At 36.6% G+C, this 21,861-nt stretch overlaps 4 protein-coding genes across 5 annotated transcripts; 1 reads left to right on the forward strand and 3 right to left on the reverse strand.

The window, feature by feature from the left end:
- Nucleotides 1-6,681: 6,681 nt before the first annotated feature.
- On the reverse strand, nucleotides 6,682-12,153 carry LOC113741458 (pentatricopeptide repeat-containing protein At3g09040, mitochondrial). The gene is made up of 2 exons (XM_027268992.2): nucleotides 9,852-12,153; nucleotides 6,682-7,173 (listed from the first exon to the last, which is right to left on the reverse strand). The coding sequence occupies exon 1, from the start codon at nucleotides 11,874-11,876 to the stop codon at nucleotides 10,035-10,037; it is 1,842 nt and encodes a 613-aa protein (XP_027124793.1). The 5' UTR covers nucleotides 11,877-12,153; the 3' UTR covers nucleotides 6,682-7,173; nucleotides 9,852-10,034.
- LOC113741459 (GDSL esterase/lipase At5g03980-like) lies at nucleotides 6,874-8,244 on the forward strand. Its single transcript, XM_027268993.2, has 2 exons — nucleotides 6,874-7,012; nucleotides 7,100-8,244. The coding sequence occupies exons 1-2, from the start codon at nucleotides 6,874-6,876 to the stop codon at nucleotides 7,990-7,992; spliced, it is 1,032 nt and encodes a 343-aa protein (XP_027124794.1). The 3' UTR covers nucleotides 7,993-8,244.
- Nucleotides 12,154-12,974: 821 nt separating the features above from the next.
- Nucleotides 12,975-16,058, reverse strand: LOC113742098 (F-box protein At5g49610-like). 2 transcript variants are annotated; one of them, XM_072047423.1, is made up of 2 exons: nucleotides 15,759-16,058; nucleotides 12,975-14,388 (listed from the first exon to the last, which is right to left on the reverse strand). In XM_072047423.1, exon 2 carries the CDS (start codon nucleotides 14,380-14,382, stop codon nucleotides 13,240-13,242), a length of 1,143 nt encoding a protein of 380 aa, XP_071903524.1. In that variant the 5' UTR covers nucleotides 14,383-14,388; nucleotides 15,759-16,058; the 3' UTR covers nucleotides 12,975-13,239. The 2 variants fall into 2 exon arrangements, with proteins under 2 accessions (XP_071903524.1, XP_027125604.1); XM_027269803.2 differs by having other exon boundaries at nucleotides 12,975-14,385; nucleotides 15,759-16,057.
- A 1,912-nt stretch (nucleotides 16,059-17,970) lies between these two features.
- LOC113741216 (AUGMIN subunit 2-like) lies at nucleotides 17,971-21,530 on the reverse strand. Its single transcript, XM_027268712.2, has 6 exons — nucleotides 21,112-21,530; nucleotides 20,523-20,642; nucleotides 19,856-19,960; nucleotides 19,359-19,427; nucleotides 19,014-19,127; nucleotides 17,971-18,562 (listed from the first exon to the last, which is right to left on the reverse strand). The coding sequence occupies exons 1-6, from the start codon at nucleotides 21,235-21,237 to the stop codon at nucleotides 18,200-18,202; spliced, it is 897 nt and encodes a 298-aa protein (XP_027124513.1). The 5' UTR covers nucleotides 21,238-21,530; the 3' UTR covers nucleotides 17,971-18,199.
- Nucleotides 21,531-21,861: the final 331 nt, after the last annotated feature.

Genomic DNA, 21,861 nt, shown 5'->3' on the forward strand with positions numbered 1-21,861 from the left:
ATTCCACTTATCACGTGATGGTAGAAGAAATTTAAATAAACAGCACATGACAAATTAAATAAATAGAATATTTAATATAAATATAGAAGTCACACTAAATGATCACATGAAAAAATTGCCACCGAAGATCCCGTGTGCCGAGAAACAGTCATGTAGGAATGCAGGGCTGGTGTAGCTCAGTAGCTGCATGCGTCAATGGCGGCCTATTAAGTTGACCTGCCTAAACTTGCCTACTAATAAATCGCTGGATTTAAACGGATATCCAATAAATTTTAAATGGATTTAAGTGGCCGATTCAATTAAACTTATTTAATTATTGGATTTAAGTGAGTTGACTTGCATTACTCATTCATACCAACTTTTAAACTCAACTTGTAGTCGGTGTTAAACAGTTAAACTTGAATTTTTTTTTAATACAAGTCTAATAACTAGTTATTTTCAAAGTTTACCTGAAATATTTTCTGCGGTGTTTCTTTTTTTTTTTTTTTGTTATCTTTTTTCCTCCTGCTCCGGGAAATTCAAGTAAACTCTTCAATTTCAGTGGGTGTGCTAATTGATGTTTTGTGTTAATAGCTACAATATTTTCAACTCTTGTAATATGACGTTATTTCAAATTTATCATGATCACTATTTTGTGTCATGCATGTACAATATTCATTGGTTATTTTATTTTATTTGGGTAGAAAAAAATTTATTTATTAGCTTGATATGTCTTTAATTTTTATCACAATAAAATGTCATTTATTTTTTACTATTAAACAATGTCCATATAGAAAAAAATGGGTAATTAGATATACCTATGTCTGTTTAAAACTTTACTCATTTATGAATTATGATCCGTCCGTTTTAACTTTTTTATTAAATGGGTTAATTTAAGCCAGCCTTGGGGACTCTGACTATAGATCGGAAAAAAACCTTGGTGCGTTGTTACGTAAACAAAGCTGGCCCAAATTTGATGGTGAAAATCTTCCCTCTCTCTTTCTTTTTCTAGTGGTTTTCCTACGCTACTTCAACACTAATCTATTTAAGAAGGACCCAAACGGGTTAGAGAGAATTGATTGGAATTAAACCAACATCAAATTATATACGCCCATTTAAATTTGAAAAGGCAAAAATTGAATTCTTGACCTCTCACTACACAAAGACTTTTGTATCCAAAAAGCCATTAAAAGGTTTTTGTGATGGCCAAGGAGCCATTGATTTTTTTTTTCGTGTTGTTTATATGTACCAAGTACCAATTTTTGCACCCACTCTTTCGTGTTGTTTTTGTGCTAGGTCCTGGTTGGGGCGCCGGGCCGGGCCGAAGTGGGATTAGTCGGGCCGCCTTTACGGACTTGACCCGAACACCCATTCCGTCGACAAACAAAAAAAAAAAAAAAAAAAAAAAAAGTACCAATTTTTGCACCTTTGGTCGAAGGAATTAAATTTACTAGTGTAACAACTTTCTCTTTTTACAGTTTGGTGTCACTGCAGCAACTCAGTAATATTTTACCGTTTGCCTTTTTTTTTTTTTTTTTTTGACAAAACGGCAACCTGTATTTATGATGTAGACTATTTGCAATACCACACTCTTGTTTACAAAAGAGAAGGACCACATTCGAAACAGAGCTCTCAGTGTTTACCACTATTTTCTGTCGATAAAAACAAGATAAAGCAGAGAGAAACAAACAGGAGAGCCTAGGAATGATAAGACTGCGCGTAAAGTTCCTTTCTCTAGTTTACAACTTTACATGAACATGAACTTCCCCTTGTTTCATTTCGTGAACAAACAGGAGAGTGTTTGTTGAATTTCCATTCTGTTTTCAAAGAGCACTTTCTCGAAAAACAAAATATGACAATAACAATAATAGCAATAATAATCACCCAAAAAAAAAACTGTTCTACATTAATTTTGGGCATTAATCGTTCAGCTACGATGATGCAACGGAGAACGACAAACGGGGCAAGTAGTATGCGATTGCAGCCAAGGCAATAGGCAATCCGAATGGAATACATGATTACAAGGCATCTTCTTCACCACCTCGTTCACCTCAAAACTGTTCAAACAAACCGCGCATGGCGAACAACTATACGAAGCCATAAGCCCTTCCGTCATCCTTACACTCGGCAGCTCGTCCTCGTCCTCCACAATAGACACACCAGAGTAGGTGTAGACGTCACTGTTTCTACTTCTGGAACTAGCCCCAAGGGTCAGAAGAAAGGGCGGCGGCGGCGGCGGTAGTAGATGGCCGGGGATATCATTATCACTGTCCGAGTCAGACGTGCGCATGAAGAAATCATCAGGATAAATAATAGGATTGATTAATGGCGATGAAGGGGGGGTTCCAAATTCTTCTTGTACAACTGCAACAACTCCGCCGCAATTCGGGCAATTCATGAGTTCTTCGGAGGTGGCTACTCTTGTCACGGTGCACCCGCATCTCTGGCTCAGTGCAGCAGCTGCTGCACCAAGATTAGACATCCCACTATTGTGGGATGCCATTTTTTTCGTTTTCCCACTAGCTAGTATAATTTAGTATCGTAGTAGTACCAGTATTCAAGTGTTTTGATATTTATAGCATGCAGTGGGAGAGAATCTTTTGAACTTGTTTGACAGACTTAACTGCTAAGTTTTTTTTCTTTTTATCCTTATCAAAGATCTAACAATCAGTGGATTTTGCGTTTGCCTCTTTTTGAGGTGCACTTTTTTTACGATTAAGAATTGGTGGTACGATGCTAGTGACTCAGTGCATTCTGATCTCAAAAGTGTTTGATGTAGCTACGAGGAACACTACTATTACTTCACTTTTTGCGCTGTCACGGCGTGTGATCTGATAATGATGCCTGAAAACTAAACTATCATCGGTTTTTAAAGCTCTTTTTCATCCAAGTGCCATATCTTGAACTATCAAGATAGCTGTTCCTTGAATTATTTTAGGGTGCATTAGACATTATATTTACAAGCGTAATTTAATACTTAGAGTCAATTTAACAGGTGCCCAATGAGCACTCATTAAGATACGCGTCAGCTATTAGATTTGTTTTTAAAAGGTAAGATTAATAATAGAAAGTGTATAAATGTAAGTGATTAGTTTATGCAAAGCACAATTACAACATTAGAACTGTCCATAGGACCGGTCTGAGCTAAGTTTGTCCTTACAAAACAAGGGCTTGGACTTCTTTGAAAAGGGGTTGGGTAACAATGAGCTAACCATACATATCTTGTAATTTTTTTTAATTTTTATTTTTTAACTCCTTGGTTTTTCTAGTTTTTGAGGGCAATAAACCTCTGGACTTTTCATTCAGGAATTCTCTGGTACTCCAAATTCCATTTCAGGAATCAGGGGTTACAACTTACATTCTATTCTGCTCCAAAACGACACTAAGACGACGTTGGTACTGGTTGCTAAGGTCTAACATGGCTAGTATTTCTCCAGAAGGACTTATCTTCACAGCCAGGGGTTGAGTGTTAAGGGTCATTCTTTGGCACGTTAACCGGAATCCAAAAGTTTCACTTCCTCATTTCTCTTGATCTTGTTTGGATACCCCGGCAATGTAATTAGGAGAATTTCAGTCGTGCCAGCCCTTATTCCTTTCAGCCAACGCCTTTTAATTCTCATTGCAGTACTGAACTCCGAGATCAGGAGGAATGTGGCATCAAAATCGGTCGCCACTCCCACAGGCCCCGTGAGGAGGGTTACTTTTTTGGTTATTTGATCGTATTGAAATACCCTTCCTGTTGAGTCTCAGGTTTGAACTGAGTCCCTGAATGAAATCCTGGCTAGTGCGGACACAATTCGTTTGTATTTTTTTTTTTTTTTTCAAAAAAATCATGGTCTTGTGAAGACTAAAAAACTAAATCACCTTCTTTCCTTCTTTTTGCTTTTTTGATGAACAAAAAATTCAACTTTTGATGTCGTGTAATATTCAATAAAAACCATGAACATATATATTTCTGTTTGAATGATTCATAACATCTTGCAATTGAAAGTTAAATATTACCTGCTTTTGGCAACCAAAAGGGAAAAAAAAAAAAAGGTACTAAACAAATAAAACTTGCCTGTTTGGTGAAGTATAGGCAAAATTTTGGAAGGAATTAGTAAGCCTTGTGTACTTGACAATTCGGCAAGTCAAAAGTTAGAGATCCTGTGGAATTAGCAGGTAACTGGAGTTGTGTAAACCCCGTAAGAGTAATGTTCTGTTTAGAAGGTGATATAATAGAGGCATCGGTGGAAAATACCAAAGAAGAAAAAGAGGAGAATAGTAGGAAGATAAATAACAAGGCCATGGTATCTAATATTAGTGCCAATGGTTTGTAGTTCAATTTGGGTGAGCCAAGGCAACATGTATAAGATGTACATGTAGCAGAAGAGTCAAGGGTGAGCAAGCTCATTAAATATTAAATTATTAGACAACCACAACTAGGCTGACTTTGATCATTTACGTCTAACTCCAAATTGTGCATGCAATTTGCCTATATACATACATAGTGGAGCTATTAAGGCTCATGCCACATCCCTACCCAACCAACCTCTCAGTCGAGTTGAATTCGGGTAATACCATATTCGAATGTGAACTCGAACTCGAAGTCGAAAGGTATGAATGCTACTTGAATTCAATTCGATAAGGTTCAAAAATAATGCTGAGTGTTATCGAAATCAAAAACTCGATTCGAACTTGAACACGAAACTCAAACAATGCTAAGTCTATATTACTCATTTTGTATGTATGTGTGTCTAATATATAGATTATCATATTTAATATTTATTTTTTAATTATTTAATGCAATACTTGATAGAGTTAATCGGAACTCTCAAGTACCTGATCCTTAAGCTCGAAATCGATTTGATAATACTTTCGAGTAGTTCGAGTTCGAACTTGAGTTCAATCAAAATGAGTTCAAATCGATTCATTGACAGAGTAGTTTGTGAGTTCGAGTCAGCTATTTAGTTCAGCATCAACCCTAGGCCTCCCATGTCACAATTAATTCTGGCAGCGCCGGTTTTGGGATCAAACTGACCGACTCCCGGAGTAGCTTCTATTTCAGGCGGCCAGAGTACTGTCATGAATTAGAAGAAGAGGGTGTCGGAGTAATAAGGGATGCGTTTTGATCATTGTGATAGTTAGTCAGTGGAAGGACCACGTGTACGTTTGAGATTGGTCTTTAAATACCCTTATCACTTGTCAATTAGGAGGGACGGATAGGGAAGTTGTAACCGCATTTGTATCTTTCTTCCTGATCTTCAATAACAAATTCCCCTCTCTTTTCCTGATCTTTCTCTCTTTCTCCCTATTGTCCTTTTTGTTCATCTTCACAATTCTTTCCCTTTCTTCTACCACCAAAATCCAGATTATTCATTTCTGCATTTTGCTTAGCTAATATATTTTGTTCGTGACAAGTACGTAATGGGTTTAAACCCTGACTAAATAGTTTATAGCCCTTTGGGGGCAGCATCTGTGGGTACATCAATGGTGGCCTTGCTTAAACCCACTCACTTCTTGATTGGACTGGACCTGATGCACTTAGGTCTATATGCGGTTGTTTAGGGAAAAAATTATAAAAAATAAAAAAATCGTCTGTAAAATACAAATTTGTAGAATATATTTTACAACTTAATTAAACCACTGATCCTATGGTATACATATGAATGTTTTTACTTTGTTTTCATTATCAGAATTCCCATAGGTGCGTTTGATAAAATTGAAATCTGAGATCTAAAATCTAAAATCTAAAATTTGAAATCTGAATCCATTAAATTATTGAATTGTTAAGTATTAAATCAAATACATTTGAGTGTATATCATATTTAATGATAAAGTGAATAGCTTATTACTTATTTTTGGGAGCAAGTTTTGTCTAGAAAATTCAGTGCCATTTAATTAATTATATGTTTAATTTTTGGTTATCAAACACGTATGAATATATTAATATTTGAATCTATTAAGTTTAAGTGCTAAATTGGGTTAGAAAACTGCTTTGTTGATTTACTAGTTTGTGTACTCTAAAGATAAGCTACTGGAACGAGGACATAACAATGTATAACAACGTACATACAGCTTAGAATGATACTACACGAAATGATGACTTGAAACATTACTTACTTTCCTAGTACTTTTGCTAATTAGCACTTGCCTTAGAATTAAATGCTTGGAATAACTGTCTCATGTTCTTGTTAGTGTTCCCTACATGATCTGTAATCTTGTGGAAAATGTTACAGACAGCAAATCTCAACTTAATCTGTAGCATCTTAGCTTGATGTCGGGCTCCAAGTTGGTGGGATCACGACGGCTGATGGTCCCAATGCTTGCCATCATGCGTATGCTCATTCTGACTTTCTCCATCTCTCTGTTTAAATTGACTCGTAAATCTGCCAAGTTTCCGGGGTAGACCATATTTACATTTAACATGGGCATCAACAGATCTCGTTGCCATTTCAGATTAATCTCCTTGGCAAATATTCATTCTGTGGTTCGGCAATTCCAATACTTCCCAACATGATTTGGACCGCAAAAGTGTCTAAAATGAAGAGGGGATTCACTTGTTTTAGGAGGTTTTTGATTGCTCAGATGGCCAGGAACGTAATAATTAGAGAGCAATGGAACAAATGTTGATAAATAATAATCCTAGTTACTACTGAAGAGAAAGGATGGACTGTTGCTAGATTTTCCCGCATTCTACGGTTGTCTGGACTCAGCTGTACGACATTTGAATCATCTCAGCATTGCATTCAGAAGTTTGATTGAATTCAAGTGGATACGGAACAAAGATATTTTATGGAACGTGTGGTTAATGTCAAGTCTCCCAATTATAAATTCCTTGCGTGCTTTGTGCTTCATACATCTACATACATCCATCATCACTGATGGACTAAGCGAAAAAATTCCTGCAGAAACATGCTACCAACCATGTCCTCATCAACAAATTTCTCATTTCTCGTAGCTTTATCCCTGTTTTGTATGGCTTTTGCTGCCGAAGAAACCGCATGTCGCTTTGATTACATTTACCAGTTTGGTGATTCACTTGCAGATACAGGTAACCGGATTCGTCAGGTTGGTGTAACTTCTGTTTTCAACATTTCCAGTTTGCCTTATGGTATGACATACTTCCATAAGCCCACAGGTCGATTCTCCAATGGCCGTCTTGTGATTGATTTCATTGCGAAAGCTCTTCATCTCCCACTGCTCCATCCATACCTGGAAACAAATGCTTCATTTAGTCATGGAGTCAACTTTGCAGTAGGTGGAAGCACAGCTCTTGTTAATTCTTTTTTTGCTAAAAGAAATATTTCTGTACCCTCAACAAACATTCCCCTTAGCCAGCAGGTGAAATGGTTCAAGAAACATCTTAGTTCAGTGTCAAATAGTCGATCTCAAATCAAGAAAAGGTTAAAAAGAGCTCTGATCATGATGGGAGAGATAGGTGGGAATGATTTCAACTGTATTTTCTCTCAAGGCAAGTCCCTAAAGGAGAGCAGGGTGTATGTGCCACCTGTTGTTAAAGCCATATGCAATGCTGTAAGAGAAGTTATTCAATTTGGGGCTGTTCATGTAGTAGTTCCAGGAAACTTCCCAGCTGGATGCTTGCCTAAAGCTCTGGCTTCATTTTCTAGTGCTGACCCTAAAGCTTATGATGATTATGGTTGTTTGACAGAATCCAACAAGTTTGCTTTGCTCTTTAACAGATATCTTCAGAAAGCTCTAGCATCCCTAAGACTTGAATTTCCAAATGCTGATATCCGTTATTTTGACTACTACAAGGCCTTTGAATATGTTCTTCAAAATGCTAGGTATCTTGGTTTTGACCAAAGATCACTGCTCAAAGCATGTTGTGGAACTGGCGAGAAGTATAACTTCAATAGTACAAAGGTTTGTGGGTCACCAGGAGTAAAAGCTTGCCATAACCCAGAAAAGTTTATAAATTGGGATGGAGTGCATCTAACACAAGCAACATACCATTATATTTCTGAACATCTTATTAGAGATGTCTTGTCTGAAATGAAGTGTCTGCCGTAACTGTTCATGAGAATTACAATTAAAGCTTTGATCTTAATTTGAATCTGTGGTTCTGCTTGCATGTTGAGCTCATTGGGTGGACAGAAGGAGAATATATGTATTCTTGTACTAGTAAGAAGACAAGATTTTCTATCAGCTAGGATTCGTAATGCATGTGAAATAACATTCTTGTTATTGTTTGTTATCAGCAATAAAGAATATGTAGGCCACATATGATTCTTTGCCCACATAATGACGAATTCAGGAGCTAAAGACTTGCTTTTTTCATAATTGTGCTAATCCAAGATACAAATACTAACTTTCTAAGAACCAATATAATCCTTGATTACCACAACGAAAATATTGGCAGAAAGACCCTGAAAATAAACCACAAATCCTAGATTGGAACATCTGCAATAGTTTTTTCTTCCCTTTTTCTTTTTAACCCTCTGTAATCACATCCTCATGTTATGGTAGATAAAACAATAAAACAGTATTGAAAAATGACTAACATCCAATAAATTTGGCAGAAAGGGAATCCTACAATGAACACAAACAAGAGAAGAGAGAATAGAACATAAGAGAAACTATACAGAAGGGAGAGTCCAATTCTCTAGCTAATCACTGGTCCTAAGCCGCAAGGGCCTTAGAATCCTCATTAAATTATTAGCTTTAGATCCTACAAGATTCACATATTTATGGTTTCTCCCTAAAAGGTTTGTTGTATCGCATTGCTTTGACTGTAGTTATACGCTGCAGCAGCAGCAAAATTCTCCAACAGTGAAGAAAAGTATCCTTTTAAGAAAGACTCACCAAGGTACGTCATGATTCAGCTCTCTAACAACCAAATAAAGTTGACCCATGCTTCCATAAACCACAGGAGAAGTGCAAATGCCAAAAGAATAGAAGGTAAACCTCAGATTCTTTGGAAAAGCATTTGCCATGGCCCATGGAAAACCAACTGGAGTATAAAGGAGCATCTGAGAATTCTATAATTCTATGACACCAGAGTGAGCCATAGGAAAAAAAAAAAAAAAAACCAGCCATATATCTTAAGTTCTCAAAAGCACCACGTACTGGCACTTTACCATTTTTACTCAAAGTCCATCTGGTCTCATTTATCCTGTGACTATGGCAAGAAATTAGCAGTTGGAGCAATATCAAGAAGCAATTCTTAGGTAATGACCTAGCTGCAACAGATGGCTAAAAGCCAACTGCCCTTCAAAATGATGGAGAAACTCAGGAGTTGTATTCCTCACATAGGGTTTGTTTGATATCTGAAGCTCTTGCACCCAATTGACACAACTTGTAATCAAATTTAGAAGTAGAGTTGAAGTACTAGACCCAAATACCTAAATATTGCTACTTATTGAAAGGCAGAATTTTCATGCATGACAATAACCCAAGAGACTATGCTGGACAACAACAACTCTTCAAGACTACACCAGATGATGCCTAATGGTGACCCAACAGTTCCTCAAGTTTCCACAAACCATTATAGAATGTCAAATTTAGCACCTGGCATGGCATACTTATTAATCACTACTTTCCATATGGATTTCCAGGAGCTCAAGGCAGCAAGTCATCTCCATTCAATTCCAATCAACTCATACTTTCTAGTGACATGGATGCACCATAGTTGATACTTATTCCTCCACCCCACTTACAAACATGTAGATGGTGTACCTTTCCTTTCTCCTGAATTACCAACCTTGACTGTTACTTGCAAACATAGCGGAACTACATTTGGCTTTTCAAAATTGCAATGCTAAAGAACAAAGTGCAATGCAACACACATGCATTAGCCAGTGAGCCATGATATCAGTTGTTAAAATTTGCATGTGTGTGTGTGTCTGTTTGTGTGGGAGAGAGAAAGAGACCTGGGAAAAAAGGCTATTGCTGCCACTTATCCTTCGATATGGTAATACCATATAGAAAGTGTCCTAATAAACCTCTGATCTCTTAATTCTTCAAATAGATGAAGAGTAGAACTTTCATTCTGATGCTGATGATGGACAGAAATCTCATTCTGCTGCTATATGTTCTTTTCTCCCAATTTCTTCTCATATTGATACCCTATGACTTTTAGTTACTGACTCATTTCTGTCTAGTTCAATCCAACTGGACCCAGGCATTTTCTTCACATCCTGATTTTCCATTACTTCTCTCAATATTCCAACACTGTCCCAGTTATTTGAACTGGCAAATGTATTAGATAACAGTACATAAGCTGAAGGATCAGTTTTATCAAGATGCAATGCATGTTCTGCTGCACGTTTTGCAGTTTCATTATCCCCATGAAGCCGACAAGCACCAAGCAATGTTTGCCAAATCAGCAGACTTGGTTTGAACGGCATGCCATGGATCAACTCTTCAGCTTCTTTAATACACCCTGATCGGCCAAGAAGGCTTACCATACAGGCATAGTGATCTTCTCCAGGGTCAATACCATACTGAGAGCTCATTGAAGAGAAATAACTCCATCCCTCGTTAACAAATCCTCCTTGGCTACATGCATAAAGTGCACATATAAAAGTAATGCAGTTAGGCTCCACTCTTTTCAGCCTCATCTCGTCAAAAATTTCAAGAGCTTCTTTAGCACAGCCATTCTGTGCAAACCCCATAACCATAGTTGTCCATGAGACAACTGACCATTCATCCATTGATTGGAAAACCTTAAGTGCACTACTCATGCATCCACATTTTGCATACATATCAAGTAAAGCATTTTCTACACATACATCCACGTCATGCCCAAGTTTAATCCTCAGGCCATGAATTTTTTCACCCTCCTCCAAAGACGTTAAATTGGCGCACACATTGAATGCTGTTGCAAGAGTAAACTTATTTGGCTTGACACCCTTCCTCCTCATTTCTCCGATGACCTTAAGTGCCACATTAGGCTCCCCACAGTTTAAACAACCTATAGCCATCTGAGTCCAAGAGGACACATCAAGTAAAGGAATCTCCTCAAATGCTTTAAAGCCCTCAACCAATTTCCGATTTTTTAGGTACATATCAACCAAGGCATTCCCAACACACATCTCACTTCCATGACCAGACTTCACAAGCTTCCCATGTACTTGAACTCCCATTTCAAAATCCAAAAGCTCAGCCAACCCTGTTAGTACACTGGCAAAGGTAAATCCATCCGGAACTATGCCTTCTGAAATCATTCTAACCCAAAAGCCTGGAATTTCCCTGCAAGAAAGCCGCAAGTAACCACCTATTATAGTATTCCAACTGACAATGTCCCTATGATGACTCTCCTCAAACACCTCGAAAGCTTCACTCAATCTGCGATGCCTCATCAATGCCACCAAAAAAGCATTCAGTAAGTGAACATTAGACTCGAATCCAAGCCTGATTATCAAACCATAAACTTGATAAACATGTACTACACCCAGAAAATCCGCAGCACTGCAGGCATGGAGAGCACTGACCAAGGTAAACTCATTCGCCCTCATTCCACTCGCACCCATTTGCTTAAACAGAGAAAAAGACTCCGCAGACAAACCCTTTTGCTCAAAGCCTGCAATGAGGGCTGTCCAAGAAACCACATTCTTCTGGGGCATTTCATCAAACAGTTGAAGAGCATCACAAGTTTCACCACATTTTGCATACGCATTGATCAGATGGTTGCCCAGAAAGAGCCATGAGGAACCACAAATATCCCCTTTGAAGATTTTTGCATGGATTGCCTTTGCATTTCTCAAATTTGAGGCATCAATGCACTTTCGTAGCATGGAAACGTAGGCATCCTCATCATCCTTGCTGCCAACTGAGCCATTTATGGTAATTGAGCAGTATCTATGGTTTGAAGACAATATTTTTGATCTGATAATAGCTATGGAGCTAAGTTGCAGAAGTCTAGTTGACTGGAGCGAACGTAGAAAATTATGCATGTTAATTTTCCTTGAAATATTTTCCCTTCAAAAAACATGTACAACTTTCTGTGCTAAGTGTACAACTCCTCCTGCTTAGGCTCCAAAATTGTTGTCATTCTAATTAACATTTTTCTTAACCTCAAGCTTGTGAAGTTAAGCGAACTTAAGTTTGTATAACTTAGGTAGAGAGATATTGAATAATGCAATACTAGGCAAAAGTATCTTATTAATATGTGAATTCCACTAAGAAATATAATCCTAATTGTTTCAAAATCTTTTAATGAATTGGCAAATAGATAATTTTCAATTTAATTAGTCATGAGAGGTGGCCTGAAAAATGTTCATGCACGTCTGTCAACAAAATTTAGTTTGAAGTACAAAGGATATGCAACATAATTCATTGCAAAAGGAGAATCATAAAACTTGAGTAGCTTTTTGGTGCAAGTTTTGGAAGTATTACCTGCTCATTAATTCATCCTTCACACTCTGGACAAAACAAGAATTCAGACTAAGGTTCTTTGGACATGATTGCAATTGAATTTGACACTTTCTAATGCTTGAATAAATTCAGGGCAAATTACACTTTACCTTCCTGTAGTTCAGTATTTTTCTACATAACTCCTCTTATTGTTTCAAAAGCTATACATAATCCCCTCATTGTTTGGATTAAAGTGTTAAAGTGACGGAAATGGTCATTTGCAACGGAAATTTTGAAAATACCGAAATTACTCATATAAATATATAACACACTAATCCTGCGTGATTTTATGTTTTATCATATAATTTCCTTATCATTTAATATTTTACCATATAATCCCCTTATGATTTTCAAAATATACACATAACCTTACTTGGTTAATAAATAATTTTCAATTTTACATAAGAGTATTTTTGACATTTTAGGTGACTGTATTACGAATGATCATTTCCGTCATTTTGACACTTTAATCCAGACCATGAGGAGATTATGTATAACATTTGAAACCATAGGGGGTTATGTAAAAAAATACTAAATCACAGGGGGTAAAGTATAATTTGCCCCATAAATTTATATCCCCACTGCAGAGACAAAAGATTTAAACTCTAAAGACTCCACTCCACAATGCCAAATCAATGGGGCAAATAAAACTTAACCTCCTTGCACAAACAGATATAAACAAGTTCAAAAAGTTTTAGGAGTTGTTCAGCTCAGCATGCTAAAGCCAATGAAGCTAACAAATAACAAAGTGAAGTGGATATAGTATAGAGGTCCTTTCTCCTCCCAGAATCACATGCATGCAATGCAAGAATTGTTCAGAACGAACCCATCTGCTAACACCTCAACCATACTACTAGTTCTACAACTTGATGGCAAGAAGGATGAGAGGGGGACTTGTCTATCCTACACAGGACCAAGAGGAACCAGGCTCATTGTGTATGGAACAACCATTGGAAACTCTCTGGAGTTTGGTCCCAAATCAGAAATGGCGCAGAGCTTTTTCATCTTCCTGGTAGCAAAGTCATATGAATAGAAATGACTTGACACACTTAAGAACAATATCCCATCTTTGAAAGCAAAAACTTTTATCCAGCAAAAGGTGTCACGAGTTGCCAGTTTCTCAGCTATCTGGTAAAGGAACTGAGAGTTCTCTTCTTCCAACTTATCCAGAGAAACTGAGCATGTCAGATTCCACTGAGATGTAAAGAAATCCTCAAGTGCCCATAACTGAAGTCCGTATTCAGACAACAACACACAGTGCAGCTTTCCTTTCGATTCCCCAATACATATCTCAGGAATGCTACGGAATTCTGTGATGGGAAGAGGTACGTTAAGCAACCAAGATAGCTCAGTTTCAGGGTTGAACATGAGGATTTTATCGCCATCCATAAGCCAATACAACGAACCATCTGCAAAGATGCCGTTCATTTTGAACAATTTCTGATTGCAGTGACACATCTCCCTTGATTGCCTCCACTTTCCAGTTTCTGATGAATATATTTGGAATGCAAACTTAGATTGTTCATCTTCTGATTCAGTTTCAGAGACAGTAACAATTTTGAAATTTGGTGAAGCGTCATCTTTATGTAACTTGAAAGGATCAAAAACCAAGGCTGCACTTGCACTCGTGGAATAATGAACCGAATTGACACTCATCCACTGCTTGTTTAATGGATTGCAAACATAAATTAGCGGTGGGTAACGAGGGTAGCTACTCCGACAGCATAACAATCCATTGCATGAAGCCAGAATTCCAACCTCCTCAGGGAGGAAGTTAAGGACAGTGCTGTGAACTTGAGTTTTCCTGGTTTCAAGAGGAATGTAGCTGATATTGTTAATGTCCTCATCACACCACTGGAACCTTGCCTGAAAGAAAAAACCTGACACTGCTTCTGTCTTCTTTAATTGAAGGCATATGAAAGAGCGGTCCAAGATAAGATTGTGCCACTCCTTAGCAACACACTTCAGCATATGCACATCCTTAGTTGATAATTTGGATAGTACTTGCATTAGGATATCATCATTCATGCACCTAAGCTCCATCATATCCTGCTATCATGAATGAATCAATTAAATTAGCTAAACGATCACATAATCCATTGGAAGAGTATGTACAAGTTTTCAGTAACACACTTTGAAAAACTTTTTAGTGCCTGATAGTACACTTTCATTATAAAAGATGTTGGCAAGACAAAACACTATGTACTCCTGAAATTTTGAAACAAAACTTTTGTCTCCAGGTGGGTAGACATATTCTCAGAAACACAAACAAGTTACTAGGCTGTAGATTATCTAACTTATAATCCCACTTCTTCGTAGTCAGATATATGTAGAACCATATAGCTGGAACATCTAATAAGACTGAAATTAGAGTAGGCAAGTCCCACAAACCTTCTGTCTATTAACAAACATGAATGGCCAAGTATATCTCAGTTCAGACCGTGTAAATTTATGCATTTTGTAAGAAATTGATAACAAACAAGTGCATATCAAAGGAGGTATTATTGGGCAATACCTTCCAGTTGAAGTATACACCTTACAATAGCTATTAAATTTTACCCGTTTTTAGCACAAATATATGTCCTTGTGCACGTGTCTGTACAAACCATGCTATAATTAGCACCTGAAAGAAAACTAGTTGAGATGGATTAATCAAAGATCATTTAACCAGGTGATTTAGCATCCAAATCCATGGTATCTTGTTTTGGTCCTATTGATTAATCAATAAGAATGGTACAAGAGAATCGCAACTCTGAAAGTTTTTGTCTGCCTTTACTAGATGACTTCCATTATCAGGATGTGAACTATACATGGAAACTATCATCTGCATTTTCAAAAATGATATGCAAAATCCTCATCCCTCCAGGCCGTACATTGCTCTGGTCCCTTCTCTTTTTTCCATCTTTTAGATCCTTTTCATAATTATAACCTCATGTTTTTTCTCTTCTATTACATTTGCTCCATTCATCATCCACAATTTTTTTGCTAAGGCTTTCATCTTCTACCTGAGTAACAGCTACGTCATATAACATAAAATGCAAGAATGGAAAATTCAAGAAAACAGGCCAACCCACAAAAAGAATCATCAAAAATTCATGACTACATGGTGATGATACTCAAAAATGATAAAGTACAGCCTCTCCACCTCCTCGCCCCCAAACCCCCCGGGGGGGCAAAAAAAAAAATCTGCAAACCGACTTGAAATGAAATGGAAAAAGAAAAGGGTACAGGAACTTTCAGAAGAACATGAAAAAACCATTCCATCTTCACAAAGAGAAAGAGATATAGCAGGTACAAAATCAAAGCAGAAAAGCATCTTCACCCCATCTATCAACCAAAAAAATAAAAACAAACCAAAGAAAAAAAAAAAAAAGTGGGAGTTAAACGTGTTAAAACAGGGGATGGAAGCTCAGAATTTTTACCTTCAAACTTGGTCTAGTTCATGGGCTCTGAAGTTTCGTGGAGGCTGATGACTAATACTAACTTTCTTCTTTAGACTGAAGAAGGGATTTCAGTTCCTCCCATCTCAGACTGCGTCACATTTTAGCAAGATGAATCTACTTTAATCTTTGTGAGAAAACTGAAAATGTAAACTAGCCAAAAACTCAAAAACCAGCTGCTTTTTGCCAGGACAGGACACCTACACACACACTCGTCCAGGAAGAAGACAAAAAGAGCGTAACCAGTGGCACAGTCACTACTTGGCTCTGGACGTACTGGGTAGCAGACTAGAAGGTGGCATTTGTTCTGATTTAAGGTAAGGTCCCATGAAATTTCTGCTTTTAGATTTTCTTAAATGTCTACGGCCTTGTTTGACAAATAAGTTTTATACCGAGTTTGTCTACTACAAGTTTTTTAAAAATTTTAGTTATAATAACGTCAAAAAAATTTTCAAAGTTTTTAAACTATAAATTTCAAAATATTAAAAAAAAAATACTTCAAAAATTTTTTTAAAAATTTCTACAGTAAGTTACAGTAAAATTTTAGACAAATATCCAAAAAACTCATTTGCCAAACAAGCCCCACGTTTGGTAGGTGAGTTTTTTGAAAGTTTGTCTAAAACTACTATAAGTTTTTTAAAAATTTGTCTACTACAAGTTTTTTAAAAATTTTAGTTATAGTAACGTCAAAAAAATTTTCAAAGTTTTTAAACTATAAATTTCAAAATATTAAAAAAAAACATACTTCAAAAATTTTTTTAAAAATTTCTACAGTAAGTTACAGTAAAATTTTAGACAAATACCCAAAAAACTCATTTGCCAAACAAGCCCCACGTTTGGTAGGTGAGTTTTTTGAAAGTTTGTCTAAAACTACTATAACTTACTATAAAAGTTTTTTAAAAAATTTTTGAAGTGTTTTTTTTAATATTTTGAAGTGTATAGTTTAAAAACTTCGAAAAGTTTTTAGAAATTACTGTAACTAAAGTTTTTAATAAACTTACAGCAGACAAACTTGGCAAAAAACTTATCTTCCAAACGAGGTTTTTGAGGAGTGCCTTAAAACTGTAATGGTTCTTAAATCTTCACTAATTCATGGTCAGGCTATTTACAAACATTTACAAGACAATGGATAGTTGTGCTGAATTAGAAAGTCGAATATTAGCTCATAGTTAGTGAAATTTTTTTTTCATTCATAAAATGGAATTTAATTTTTTTTGTTTTTATTGAAAAAATGGGATTCGGGTTTTAATTCAAAAAACATATTAGTGTTGTATAATCTGAAATTTCTCGTGTTGAAAGATGATGTTTTTGCATCATTTTAATCGAATAGTGTTAGTTACTTAAATTGGAATTTATCTTTCTAAGTGATACTTGTGCGGAAATATTTGAAATGAGCTGCATGAATAAAGAAGTTGTGCTTTTAATGGCTTTTAGTAGTTGGAGAGTCACAACATTTATGAGATTTTGCACTTAACTAATGTTCTTGTCTCATCACTCATTTGGCTTTTAATTTGGGGATTGATTTGTTGAAAGTTGATAGAATTTATCAAGTAAAATTAGGGGCAAAAAAAAAAAAAAAAAAGTGGTTATGGCCATCCACCTAGTCTTTATATTTTGACTACGGGACAAGGATTAACTTGGCAGACACTTCAGAATTCAGTGACAACTAGTCCTAATGCATTATTTTGTCTTTTTAATAAACAAAAATTAGGAAACTCATAAACTTCATTTCCATCCAAAAGGACCATAAAAAGAAAATTTTGTGAGAGATGATAGGGAAATTAGACAAGAAAAATTCATAAGGATAAGGCAAATGATATAAACACCCGTGAGAAATAACTAATTGGTCCCAAAGATCTGTCTCAAGTGGTGGCAATTGAAGGAGAGCCCTGCTGTCTTCTTGCTTTCAGTTATTTAATTCATCTACAAGGTTATGCCACTTTTTTCTTTCTTTAATCGTCTTTGATCCATGCACAGTTTCTTCCATGAAAAATCACAGAGTATTTTTGGAGCCCCACATTCATTCTCCTTTGCTGTCATAGCAATTAGAACCGTAGAGTAGACTCGGTAGTGATTCTTTCGCCTTTTGATTTTGCTAACGATTAAACCTGACATAAAATGATATTCAGTGTTGGGTAATTCTCTAACAAATTCACTACTTCCACAGTGATGCAAGTTTCATACCATATAAGTATGATTTTAAATCTAAGAGTATGAACATTTGATTCTTCAAATAATTACTCATTCGAGACAAAGTATACAAATACTTCACCTGCCCATGTGAAGTTGAGCATATCTGGTGAAAGTTAATGCAAGAATACAACAAATGACGTTCTATTGACAACATTGGGGCATTGAATAATTGAATTTTGTGCTATACTCCCTCACTCGATTCCAAATTCCAGCAGTTAAACGTGCTATGACTACAGACCATTTTGTTTGACTGAAGGTGGCCAAGATAATCTCCTGCGGCTAATTCCATCAACTTGATCATTCTCCCCCACTTCACTGTTTTCATCATCATCTTCCTGTCGATCAACCTCTGACTTTGCCGGACTTCTGGAAGCTAAGTCCTCAAGTCTTGATTCAGTTCTCCAGGGAGGAGTTACACAATCAGAATCTCCCGGTATCCTTTGCGACGAATCTGCATTTGGTGCCATAGCGGAGGAAGAAGAATGGCCCACTCTCAACTTCTGAAGTGTGGCAAATGAGTCTCTCATTGCTGACATCGCTTCAAAGAATCGTGTGCATGAAGCTAAAGCAACAGGGATTGGACGAAGCATCTCCTGCATTGAACCAGCTAAGCTATTGGTTGCATTCCAGGTAGTTCAAACAGTTAAACATGAAGAACATCACTATGGTCGGGTAAGAGATACTTATGACCAAGGTTATGCTCTTCTCCTATGCTCAAGGCCATTATTTAATCTAACGTTTGCAAGGCTAAGAGTGTATTGCATCTCAAGTTCGTAGCAGCAAACACTTACATGGATCTCACTTATTTAATGAAAATCTTAAAGAGTTTACTACACAAAATAAAAACATAATTTTGCTCCTGTAGTCAAAGATTATACAATACCTTAATTTTTATCTGAAAGACAAAAAGTATAGAAAATTTGGAAGTAACATGGCTTGTTCAAGAGGTTATATGTTCAACAGTAAACAAGTATACGGCATAAAATGCTGAGTTCATTCCAGGTTGGGACCCAAATGAAAATATTATCTCTACAATAGAATTACCCCCCAAACTGATGGAGGTTCTTTGAAGTTCTGTGTCCACTGAAAATCTGCAATGGATGCTGTCAAGGCGCCATAGTCACTTGCAGCCTTCATTAAGAGTTCTGAAAATTGTTTCTGTCAAAGGTAGCACAGAAGGAAAAACAATTATCTGACTGTTTAAGCAATTTTGTGGTAAGAAAACAATAGCAGGTTAAGTATCCGTCACTTCTGTAAACCAAGATCACTGTTATGCAGAGCAAAGTGTGTTAAATTCATTTTATATTTACTGGGTGCTTGAGATTTTACAAGGAAACAAATTTCTTGAACATAGATAAGGAATTTCGTGATCTACTTTAACAAACAAACCTGATATTCAGCCTCAACTGGGATGCAATCTAATGAATATGGCTGCTGAAGACGAGCTATTATGCGATCCTGCAAGGAAATTAGATAGAGATGAAAGATTAATGAATAATATTTTTTGACTTGTCCTGAATAACACAAGGAAAGAACTGTATAGACTGCGGTTACAACTGTGCCCATGAGAACTGCTTCCACAGGACAGTTCAGAAATTTATTTCTTAACACAAGGTGAACTGTCACGCATTTCAAAGCAGGAGACATTCCAATTGAGTAGCAACAGTGTCCATCAGGGAGTTTGACAAATTACAGCTCCCATAACAATGAGTTACTGTAATCATGGGTGGTGAATTTTGGCATGGGTATATCTATGTGCAATTCAAAACCAACAAAAACGACCTCATGTTGATATCATAGCGCATGATAAAAATCTTTAAAAACTTCAGTTGCTCTCAGTCAGGTATAGAGATGAGTGACAAAACAAATAGATCTGAATCCATTACCTTATTTTGGATGACATCTTTCAATATGGCAGTTATCCTTGACAAAGTCTCAATCTTCTTTTCCATTTCACTCACATGGGTGAGATGAGCAACATTTTTGTCCTCCTAGTGCAATCATGGAGATGAATCAGTCTCACACAAAAGTGGCATCACTAGTGAACTATTACAATCAGACAACACATAATTCCGCTGCAATATCTTCAATTTCTAGTTTCTCGATCCTTGGTCACTGGGGAACTAACAATTTTCAAACAATAAACTAGATAACCACTACATGCCCTTTTGATCCTTTAGCATCAGACTGAAAAAGGAAGGAAACCTATCTTCATATGGGTATTTCAGACACACAAAGTTCATAATTTCATGAGCCTCGGTGATTCATGTCGTCCTCTATCTTACCAGGACAGAATGAATAGCCGACCCAAGTAGTAGAAACTGCTGCTCCCAAATAACCAATATGAATTTGGTAAACTACAGAGCTTATGGCAGTCCATGAAGTAACAAATGAAGCATGGTACTCCTAAATCCAAGTTCATCCATGTGCGCTAACAAAGAAAGTGACTGACTCGAAAATCAGAGCAAAAAATGAGATGCAGATGTACTTAGTGAAATACACAAGCAACCACTTAGTAGTTACAAGTGAGGAGCAAAAAATGAAGACTTTTACCTTCCGACCTTGAAGTTCCACCTGCAAATCTGCGATTTTTCTTTGCACAGCAGTCAGCTCTCTTAAAACCTTTACCAAATCATCACCTTTTTCGCTTGTGGATAGGGTCTGGATCTCTTCCTATGCAAGCCAAAATAAACTGAATCAGCACAAAAACTACAATTAAACAAACAGAAAAAGCCCTGAATGTTATGTACCCAATTTTTGTACATTACACCGATAGAGCACCTAATCTTTAAGCATCGAAAATAACATATGACAGCAAATGAAGTGAAGGCACAGCTTGATATGTTCTGTACTGCTGGAAATTTTGATATTGGCTGAATAAGCGCATAAAATGGTCCAACAATTCGGCGAAAGAATTTTAACTTCTGTCTAAATTCGTATTTTAAACGGTCTAACAATTCAGGGAAATTTTGCAATTGGCTGATGAATCCTGACTATAATTAAAATCCCACCAAGCATATACAAAGTTTTAGAAAGATTAAGGTCGAAATTTGCAACCAAAGATCTCAACAGAAAAGGTTTTTTTTTTCCTTTTTTGTTAAAGAAAATACTAACTGGATAGATAAGAGTGTGAGTGGGGTACCTGAGAAGGAGGAGGGGCGACAGAGAAGCCGAGATCGGCGGCAATGGAGAGGGCATCTGACATCCCTCCTATGCGCCTCAGAGGTTTTCTGCCCACCCATGATGTATCATTTCCCATCACTGACATTGCTCTATATCTCAAGAGTAGCACTGATAAATAGACTAGAAGATGAACTCTCAATAACTTTTTTAACCAAATGAATTGAGGGAGGCTCTGGGTTTGGTGAAGAAAGCAGTGAGAAAGAGGTTAAGCGCCGGCAAGGAGGTTGCAAAAGGACGGACGGAGTGAAGCCGTCGTGGTGGTGGTGGTAGTGGTGGTTGGTTTGCAAAAGGGATTTTATACTAACCAATTTCAAATCTGCAGGCCAACGAATTTTGGACGTTGTCTATTATCTCTCTTCTCCTTTTCTCAACATTTGTACAACATCATTCATGTGTGGGCTGATTTTCATATAATTGTATCTGATAATTTCATTCACCTCCCTTAAGGTTGAGAAAGTTACACATAACTCCTTGTGATTGCTGTTTCTATAACAAATACAAAAGAATAGTTGATACAAAATAATGAAATTAGTGAATAACATGATTTTCTCTATTTTGAAATATTTTACTGTAACAATGTATATAAAAAACTTTTACTGTAAATTAGGTAATTTTTTGTGTTTTTGGTGTTTTTTGAGTTTATTTTTATGTTTTTTGTGTTTGTGAAGTTATTTTATTGTGTTTTTGAGGTTGCTTTTTTTGTGTTTTT

Source organism: Coffea arabica, chromosome 4e (assembly GCF_036785885.1).
Source record: "Coffea arabica cultivar ET-39 chromosome 4e, Coffea Arabica ET-39 HiFi, whole genome shotgun sequence".
Taxonomy (NCBI): domain Eukaryota; kingdom Viridiplantae; phylum Streptophyta; class Magnoliopsida; order Gentianales; family Rubiaceae; genus Coffea; species Coffea arabica.

What these genes read in the sequence shown, in the direction of transcription:
- LOC113742098 (XM_072047423.1), bottom strand. Translation starts at nt 14,382, where the DNA reads ATGATGGAGCTTAGGTGCATGAATGATGATATCCTAATGCAAGTACTA.
- LOC113741459 (XM_027268993.2), top strand. Translation starts at nt 6,874, where the DNA reads ATGCTACCAACCATGTCCTCATCAACAAATTTCTCATTTCTCGTAGCT. An exon ending in TGATTCACTTGCAGATACAG is followed by an intron (nt 7,013 to 7,099) that starts GTAACCGGATTC and finishes ATAAGCCCACAG; the next exon opens with GTCGATTCTCCAATGGCCGT.
- LOC113741458 (XM_027268992.2), bottom strand. Translation starts at nt 11,876, where the DNA reads ATGCATAATTTTCTACGTTCGCTCCAGTCAACTAGACTTCTGCAACTT.
- LOC113741216 (XM_027268712.2), bottom strand. Translation starts at nt 21,237, where the DNA reads ATGTCAGTGATGGGAAATGATACATCATGGGTGGGCAGAAAACCTCTG. An exon ending in TCGCCCCTCCTCCTTCTCAG is followed by an intron (nt 20,643 to 21,111) that starts GTACCCCACTCA and finishes TGGCTTGCATAG; the next exon opens with GAAGAGATCCAGACCCTATC. An exon ending in TGGAACTTCAAGGTCGGAAG is followed by an intron (nt 19,961 to 20,522) that starts GTAAAAGTCTTC and finishes TGATTGCACTAG; the next exon opens with GAGGACAAAAATGTTGCTCA.